The 9,378-nt window shown below is 54.4% G+C and overlaps 1 protein-coding gene across 3 annotated transcripts in view; it reads left to right on the forward strand.

Moving 5' to 3' along the window:
- Positions 1-7,576, forward strand: part of KCNH2 (potassium voltage-gated channel subfamily H member 2) — a 52,263-nt gene extending 44,687 nt beyond the window's left edge. For all 3 annotated transcript variants that reach the window (XM_052000276.1, XM_052000277.1, XM_052000278.1), the window contains 6 exons: positions 773-966; positions 2,260-2,359; positions 3,612-3,887; positions 4,004-4,196; positions 4,721-4,898; positions 6,928-7,576. In XM_052000276.1, coding sequence (XP_051856236.1) covers positions 773-966; positions 2,260-2,359; positions 3,612-3,887; positions 4,004-4,196; positions 4,721-4,898; positions 6,928-7,077 — 1,091 coding nt within the window. In that variant the 3' untranslated portion in view covers positions 7,078-7,576. The remainder of the gene's footprint in view (positions 1-772; positions 967-2,259; positions 2,360-3,611; positions 3,888-4,003; positions 4,197-4,720; positions 4,899-6,927) is intronic.
- The last annotated feature ends 1,802 nt before the right edge of the window (positions 7,577-9,378 follow it).

The following is a 9,378-nucleotide window of genomic DNA, read 5'->3' on the forward strand; positions in this document are numbered from 1 at the left end:
CAATTGATTTAGCCATCCATGCAATAGAACATTGAATATAAAGAAAATAGAATAGAATATTGACTTTGTTGAGGACTGTTTTTACCTGAATTCCACTTAAAAGATAAAGAAAACATGATGATAATTACATTTGACAGGCATTTTTACTTATATTAATCTAATTTAATTCTCATAACAAGCCTATGAGCAAGGCATAGTAGAGATTATAAGGCACCTCTGAGGCACAGTACTTCCTCTAGAGTTCACGACGTGGCGTCAGGAAGAGCTCAGTTCTAATCCTGCCTCAGGTACTTCAAGCTGTGTGACCCTGGACAAGTCACTTAATCTCTCTATGCCCCGTTTCCTCATCTGTAAAGTGGGGATAACATCCATATCACAGTGTGGTTGTAAGAGGCAAAGGAGATGATATCCAACACCTTGAAAATTCGATGATGCTATACAAATGCTAACTGTTTTATAGCCGAGGAAACCGAGTCTTGGCTGGCTGACCCTTGGACCCAGACCCCAAGTTCAATATTCTTCCCATTACATACGTTAGATCCTTTGTATGCTGAGGCAGGAGGTACTTTGCTGTCCTAGGGAAAGGCCAACAGCATGAGCACAGGTACCCATGTACCATGGGTAGGGTTTTGGACTTGCTGCTAGCGGGATGGCAGGTGCTGGCCAGGATCTGCCGTGGAAGGAGCATGTTTGCTGCCCCCTGGTGGTCTGTGCAGTGCCTGGGGCAGGCCCGCTAATTCTGAGCTGACACTGTTTCCCCTTCTTTTCCTAGGGAAGAACGACATCTTTGGCGAGCCTCTGAATCTGTACGCACGGCCCGGCAAGTCCAATGGGGATGTCCGAGCTCTCACTTACTGTGACCTGCACAAGATCCAGCGCGATGACCTTCTGGAGGTACTGGACATGTACCCCGAGTTCTCCGATCACTTCTGGTCCAGCCTGGAGATCACCTTCAACCTGCGTGACGTGAGTGCCCTGGCCCCAGAGCCACAGCCTGAGCTGACTCTGACCCTGCTCCATGACTTCCTCCAGGCCTTGACCTCCATCCCCGAGACACAGCAGAATAATAAGGAATTAGTTCCTTAGAGTTTCCCCAGCAATTCCATTTCTCGGAGCAGCCGGGGCCCCACTTTACAGCTGAGAAATCTGAAGTCTGGAGGTGAATTTCCCAAGCTAACACAGCTAATAAGGAGAGGAGCGGGAATTCCCACTGGGTTTTCTGGTTTCTAGTTGGTTGTCCAGCCCTTCCTACAGCTGAGTCCTCGGTCAACACTGAGCCATACTCTAGATTTCTATGGGTCTTTGCTGCCTTAACTCTCAAATAGAATAATAATCACTCTTGTGCTCACCTCTTAAATGTATCCCTTCACCTACCTCTCAGCATTATTATTTAGGATCAAATGAAAAATGGATGTGAAAGGCTTAGGTGAAGAGTTATATGGACTTTAGAACCTCTAAAGCAGGGTCCTCAAACTACGCCCGTGGGCCAGATGCGGCAGCTGAGGACGTTTATCCCCCTCACCCAGGACTATGAAGTTTCTTTATTTAAAGGCCCACAAAACAAAGTTTTTGTTTTTACTATAGTCCGGCCCTCCAACAATCTGAGGGAAGTGAACTGGCCCCCTATTTAAAAAGTTTGAGGCCCCCTGCTCTAAAGTGTTAGTTACTGTGACTAAGATTCTGGCCTTAATGTCCAGATGATTGGTTTAGAGAGGACACTTCTAATAATAACAAGAAACTAGTATTTAGATGGCATTTTAAGGTTAAAGTGTTATCTCAGCTTATTCTCACAACTCTGTGAGGTAAGTGTAATTGTTAACCCATTTGATAGAGAAGGAAACTGAGGCTGAGAGAGGTTAACTAGCTTGCTTAGGGTGGGTAGACAGTGGTGTCTCAAGGCAGAATTTGAACTTTTAAGTCAGAACTTTTTCCTACTGCATCACTTACCTATGTCTAACTCAAAAACTACAAGTCCTTCTTCCACGAGGATCGCTCAGCCTTAGAAGACCTCCTCCTTCCAGTGTCCTCCCAGTGCCCTCTCAGGGTCCTTCCAACATCCCAGGGTCCCCCTTCCTTCTCAGCTCTGCAGGCTTGATCCCTCACTGGTTCTGGAGAGACTTGAGTGTGTGTGTGATTTGAGCATGACCTCTGGTCTCTGCTATCCCCATCCTATCTCCATCTCCCTCTAGCAAGAGCAGTTTCTGGGGATGAGGGTAGGAGGGGCAGGAGAGAAGGGCCTGACCTGGCTCTTCATTCCAGACCAATATGATCCCTGGTTCCCCGGGCAGCACCGAGTTAGATGGTGGCTTCAACCGGCTGCGCAGACGCAAGTTGTCCTTCCGCCGCCGAACGGACAAGGGTGAGTGATGGGTGTGGGGGTGGAGGGCTGGCAGGGATTGGAAGGAAGCAGGGGTGTCTGTGTTACAGGTGAGTGCATAGGGCTGTGGGAGATCAGGAAAATGCCTTGATGAGGACTAGCCGGGCTGGCTTATACACACACCACAGCATTCTGTCCTCTCACTTTGTTCATGTACTTCTTGCCTGGAACAGCCCCCTCGGCCCATCCAGAGTCTATGTCCTCTCGGGTCTTTCTATGTTCCAGGAAGTACTCCCTAGCTATTCTAGCCCACACTGACTGCTCCTGATCTCTTCTGGCCCACATTGGTCGCTTCTGATCTCTTCTGGCCCACACTGCTCCCTCTTGATCTCTTCTGGCCCACAATGATCGCTCCTGATCTCTTCTGGCCCACACTGGTCGCTCCTGATCTCTTCTGGCCCACACTGGTCGCTCCTGATCTCTTCTGGCCCACACTGGTCGCTCCTGATCTCTTCTGGCCCACACTGGTCGCTCCTGATCTCTTCTGGCCCACACTGGTCGCTCCTGATCTCTGAATCCTACAGCTCTTATAGTCTGTGTTACACAATTACCATTTAATTAGTCGCTGAGTGTTCACTGTGGTTTTTACGTGTGAGTCCTGTCTTCCCAGCTGGACTGTGAGCTCCCTGAGGGCAGGGCCCTGTCTTGTCCTCCTTCTGTATCCTCCCCAGGGCTGGATGCATAGCAGGTGCTTATTGACGGACTGAGCCAGGACAGGACAGGGGCAGCCAGGCAGAGGCGGGTGGAGCAGCCAGTCCCAGGACACACGGCAGCAGCGGATGGAAGGGTGGGTTTAGGTTCTGGAGGGTCAAATGCAGTTAATGAGTCTTAGTTATTGAGCGCCTGCTGTGTGCCCAGCCCTGTGGCAGGCTATGCTGTGGGGGATACAAGAGGAGGAGCCATGGGCCCTGCCCTCCGGGAGCTTACACTCCTCACACTTGGGGACACAAGACTCCCACACAGGGAACAGCAGCGAGTGGTTGCGACACAGTGTGTGGTCGAGTGCTAGATTGTGTGACGAGCAGACTGTAAGTGCTGTAGGTAGATGGGCAGGGGCGAGGGGGGGCAGAGGCTGGGTGAGGGAGGGCAGGGGGCCCAGGGAGCTTGGCCCTGCTCTTGCCTGAGTGCCTCCCCAGACTCCAAACCCTTGTTTTTTAACTTACCCCTCGGCCCCTGACACTTCTGCTCCGGGACATCGCACGGATCCTTCTCTCTTGTTCTCCATTTGTCTCAGATGCGGAGCAGTCAGGAGAAGGCTCAGTGGTGGGCGCGGGCCGAGAAGGTGCGGGCGCTGGCAGCCGGGCTCGGTCAGGGGGGCCGTGGGATGAGAGCCCTTCCAGCGGCCCCTCCAGCCCAGAGAGCAGCGAGGAAGAGGAGACGCCAGGGCCTGGTTCCAGCCCCCTCCGCCTGGTGCCCTTCCCCAGCCCCCAGCCTCCCCGGGACCTGCTGGGGGGGGAGCCCATGGCCGAAGAGGCCGAGAAGGGCAGCGACACCTGTAATCCCTTGTCAGGTACGGGTGGGGGTGGGGAGGGACCTGAGGGGTCACTCGCTTGGTTCTTGTCCTCCCCGGGCAGGCTTGGGCCTCTGCCCTACTCGTGGCCCCTCGTCCTGTCCCTTCGGCTCCAGGTGCCTTCTCAGGGGTGTCCAACATCTTCAGTTTCTGGGGGGACAGTCGGAGTCGCCAGTACCAGGAGCTGCCGAGATGTCCGACCCCGACGCCTACTGCGGGGCTCCTCAACATCCCCCTGGCCAGCCCCGGGCGCCGGCCCCGAGGCGACGTGGACAGCAGGCTGGATGCGCTCCAGAGACAGCTCAACAGGTACCGTCAGCCCTTGTCCCATGACCTCCGGGAGGCCCCACATCCCCTGTACTTGCTTTTATTTCTGTATGTTCTGTGCAGTGTATGTGTGTGTGGGTGGGTAGGACTTGAGCCTGTGTGTCCCCTTCCTGTGAGGGGGCAGGTGGCAGGTCCGGGGGAGGGAGAGCAGGGTGGGAGTGGGCGCTCCCCTTCCCCGCGTTCTTCCCCATCCATCCAGCCTCCGTGGTGGGAGCCGGCCCCCTCTAGGGCTGGTGCCCGTCTCTCTGGGCCCCGGCTCTGCCCCGGCCCCCTCTAGGGCTGGTGCCCGTCTCTCTGGGCCCCGGCCCTGCCCCGGCCCCCTCTAGGGGCTGGTGCCCGTCTCTCTGGGCCCCGGCCCTGCCCCGGCCCCCTCTAGGGGCTGGTGCCCGTCTCTCTGGGCCCCGGCCCTGCCCCGGCCCCCTCTAGGGCTGGTGCCCGTCTCTCTGGGCCCCGGCCCTGCACTGGCCACGTCTGTCCCATGGCGCGCATCCCCTCTCTCCCCCCAGGCTGGAGACCCGCCTCAGCACGGACATGGCTGCGGTGCTGCAGCTGCTGCAGAGACAGATGACGCTGGTGCCCCCGGCCTACAGCACCGTGACTCCCCCCGCCCCCGCGCTCTCGTCCGACTCCCCCTTGTTGCCCGTCAGCCCCGTCCCCACTCTCACCCTCGACTCGCTCTCTCAGGTATGTTGGGCTCGGCGCAGCCCGCAGCGGCCTCCCTCCCGAGCCCCCTTCCATCTCCCGGTCAGGCGTTGGCTGCTTTACCTGCAAGGGGATGGGGAGGCCTCTGAGTCCTCGCCTAGTTCTGCATCCTAAGCCTGGGGATCTCGCCCCCCCCCCATCCCGTGCCCCGCAGCCTCCTCAGTGCGTTGGCCCAAGGCGGGCAGGCTCATTAACCCGTTAGCAGCAGGAGTAACGGCCGGTCCCTTAGCAGCCCAGGACCTCCGTGGGAGGACGCAGAAAGGAAGGGAGGGGGAGGGTGGAGAGGGGGAGGAGGGGGCTGCAGGAGGCTGGGGGAGACACCAAGCTGCTGGGAATTCAGAAAGCCAATCTTGCCTTAGAGTGACCGGTTTTGTTTTTGTTTGCTTGTGTTTTTGTCCCTGAGCTCAACTGACCAGTTCAGATTTCTGATAGCTCATGTGCTCATTGATTGATTGATTGATTCTTCTCTTAATCACACTGTGACTGTGTGAGGGTTGGTGGCGGAAGAGAAGCGGGCCTGGGCCGTGGTTAGGGCTGGGGAGAAGGCGCTGGCAATCGTCTCTGCGCCCTGGCTTGTCCCTGTCCCGCCCCCACTGGCAAGGGTGCATCTGTCCCTTGTTTCTTTCCCTCTGACTGACCACGCCGGAGGAGGCCGGACTAACCCATCCGAGGGGTGCTCCCCACAAACCCCCTGAGGCCCTGGACGCCCGGTGGGCCGCCTGGCTTTGTTCCTGCCCGGGGCTGAGGGAGAGCGAGGGAGCCCCACACACTCCCCCCCTTCTCCCCCCTCCCCCAGTCCCCGGCTGCAGGCCGTGGTGCCCCGAGCTGCCGCCGATTCCCTCACTCAGGCCAGGCCGCCCTGGCCAGTCCGGGCTCTCTCTGACCCGGAGACCGAGGCAGCCCTCGCCCACTCCCTTGCCTCCCTCTCCCCTGTGGCTGGCACCCACTCCTCCCCTCCCATCTGCTGTCTGCGTCTGTTTGCCGACACCAGAAGCCACATCAGCAAATGTGACAGTCTCCATTCTTGGCCTCCCCCGCAGAGATCTCTCCAAGGAACCTGTTGCCATCCACAGAGCGCTCCCCTTTCTCCTCCCCTGCTTCTTCCGGGCCCCTCCCAGCTCCCGCCGGCCTTTGGTGGGATGGGGGAGCCACTTCCGGGCCCTCTGCTTTGTCTCTTGGCCAGAGGAAGGAGCAGGGGAGTGTGTGTCCCCCCAGGGCTCCATCTCTGCTCCGGGCTCCCCCTGGTCCAGGACCAGCTGCGGCCACGGCCCAGCTCCTCCCCTCTCACCGGCCTGCCTCCCAGACCTCTCCTGAGGCTTATTATCGTGATTTTATTTATAGCCATTCCCCATTTGATGGGCACCTACTTTGTTCCCAGTGACTTGCAAAAACAAAAAATGCCGCTATAATATTTTTTGTTTACGTGAGTCCTTTCCTTCTGTCTTGAACCTTTTAGGGTATAGGCCTAGTGATGGCCTTGCTGGGTTGCAGAACTCACACAATTTAGTGACTTTTTTGCCCAAAAGCTGGTTCTGAGCTTTCCTCTGTATACCATTCTGACTCTCTCTAGTCCTGGAGGGTGGAGAGAAAACTGCTTAGGGATCTCCATGTCCAGCCTTTCCCCCAGATCTATCTCAGGTAGCTCCTTCCTGACCATCTGAAATCATCATTGTGGATACCCACTCTTCTGCCTGTGGCTCCCCCTTCAGGGATATCCATCCTCCTGCTAGCCCCTAACCTCCTCCCCTTCCCACCCTTATCCTTCTTGGCCCAGATTCTCCCTTCTGCTTCTCAGCTCTTTGCCTTCTTATCCTGCATTTGGTCTTCCTGACTTTCCTTTCACTCCTCCCGCCCCCACCCATTCCCCTCCTGTCTCTTAGTCTCCCTCTTTCCCATCTTCCTCTCCCATTCTTGATTTTTCTTTGTTCCTCTTAAATCTTCCTGACATCCGATCTTCTATATTCTTCTGATTCCTCTTTCTGTCTCCCACCCTTCTCTTTGTTCTCTACAGGTTTCCCAGTTCCTGGCGTGTGAGGAGCTCCCTCCAGGGGCTTCAGAGCTCCCCCACGACGGCCCTGCCCGACGCCTCTCCCTGCCCGGGCAGCTGGGGGCCCTGACCTCCCAGCCCCTGCACAGACACGGCTCAGACCCGGGCAGTTAGTAGGGCAGCTAGGCGGACATGTGGCTCAGCCCAGGCCCCTGTGGCCCTGCACAACTCTGGGCCCTCTCCCCTAGACAGTCTTCACTCCCCTGGGGAGGAGACTGGGGAATGGTCAGAATGGGAGGAGTTGAGGGGAGCAACGGGGTCATTTTCCTTTCCCTCAAAGCTTGGGATATTTTACTCCCACCAGGTCCCCCTTGCCCCACCTCCCCACCCTCACACCCCAGGGAGAGGGTTGGGGCCCCAGGGACCAGGCTGTGGTACCTCTTGGGGGCATTGGACAGAGAGTCTCTGGTCCTCCCCACCCTCCTCCGGCTGCCCTGGGGGCATTAGCTGGTCTAACTGCCCGGGAGGGATATGGCCCTGGGGCCTCAGGCACCTCAAGGACTCTACTGCTATTTACTGCTCTTATTGTTAAGGATAATAATTAAGGATCATTATGAATCATTAATGAAGATGCTGATGAATATGAATAATAAATAATTATCCTGAGGAGAAACCAGTGATGTTGCCGGGCATTAGGTCTGCATGGCTGTATGTCCATATAGACTCTCAGAGCTTTTCAAACTGGGGGTGTCACATGGAGGTTATGTCTCAAGATTTACAGCCTGGGGCAGCATCCTGCCTATGGTTCCAGAAGGGAGGAGGCAAGACTTGGTGTGATCCCCTAGAAGACATCTGTGATCCCAACAGTGTCCTCCCACTTCTCCCATTTTTATTGGGTTGAAGATTACATGAAATCTCCATAACTCAATGACTTAGAGAAGGGTACTAATGAAACTTCCACCTCTCTGGCCACCAACTGCCCCCTTCCCTTTAGCCACTATCTGATTGTTAGCCTGGAGCTAGCACCCCCCCTTCCCCCCTCTCCCCCCCAGCCAGGGATTGACTCTAACTCTTCATATGCTGACCTTGTAATCCGGGCTACTCTTCACCTTATCTGCTGCTGGATTCCTGACTTGTCCAGCAAATCACTCCTAACTCTGGCTAGTGACTGACCACCAAGCGACTCTTCATTTCTTCCATGCATTGATTTCTAATTCCAAGCAGAGATTTACCTCCTAACCCAACTCTTGGCTAACTCACTAATCCTACCTACCTATGGGCTGATTCCTAATGGATGTTCTAATTTACCTCTAATCTCTGCCATCTACTAAACCTTAAGCCTGGACACAGGCTGAGCCTCTGCCCTCTTCAAAGACTGACCTAATTCTGCCAATAGACACAGATTAAACCCCTGACCCTGACTATTTACTGGTGCCTGACCCTGGTCAGAAAATGATTCCCAAATTCTAGACACTTGAGTGACCCTAATCCCATCCAGCTGCCTCACAAATTCTTTCCCTTTGGTCATTAAAAGGAACTGTGGATGGCTCATTGTTGTCCATTTGTACTAATGGATAAACAACTCATAGGATTATTAATTTAATTTAGAATTATAAGGGAGTTTAGTGATTATTGAGTGCATCCAATCCCCTTTTCCTCCCCCCACCCCATTTCATAGAAAAGGAAAGATTAAATGCCCAAGGTGGGTTGCAGGTAGTAAGTGGCAGAGTCAGAGTTCTTTGAATGAAGACACAACATTTTACTACAGCACTTAAATTGAAGCTTTTACTGAGGATCTGCAGGGATGTGGACTGATGTCAGTGGTGATTAAGGAGCTCTTGTCCAGTTCGCCAGCTATCCCTTCTGCTGGAGCTGATGGGATCAGAATGTCTTCCCATTATACTCTCAATCAACAAACAGTTATTAAATACTTCCTATGTGCCAGGTACTGGCATTAAATGCAGGGAAGATAAAAAAAAAAGGTAAAGACAGTTCCTGGGGCTTACATTCTAACAGGGGAGACATACAAACAAATCTACACACAAAGTAAGATTATATATATGTATATATGTATATATATATACATATATATATATACATACATATACACACACACACATCTCATTTCCTATGCTGTCAAATGTCCTTCAAGAGCCCCATCAACTCTAGATTTGTGATCCTTCAACCTCTCAGTTCGGGGGAACCAGCCTGAAAGCTCCTTTGGTACAGGGATAGAGTCTCAGGCAGACTCCTTGTGTGTGGTGAGGCTGACCTGAAGTGGTTGCTTCTCACTGGCTAAGGTCTCTGAACTCCGCCATGGTCCCTCCTGTTAAGGGGCTGAAAATTGGGAACATCAGCCTCCACTAGTAACAGTCTTTTAGAACCCAGAACCTGAGGAGAGGCTTGGCTACTAGAGGGAGCTAATATCTGGCTGTTTGGCTCTGCTCTCTGGCCCTGGCTGACCTGAGGATGTTG

This window comes from Antechinus flavipes, chromosome 5 (assembly GCF_016432865.1).
Source record: "Antechinus flavipes isolate AdamAnt ecotype Samford, QLD, Australia chromosome 5, AdamAnt_v2, whole genome shotgun sequence".
Taxonomy (NCBI): Eukaryota; Metazoa; Chordata; class Mammalia; order Dasyuromorphia; family Dasyuridae; genus Antechinus; species Antechinus flavipes.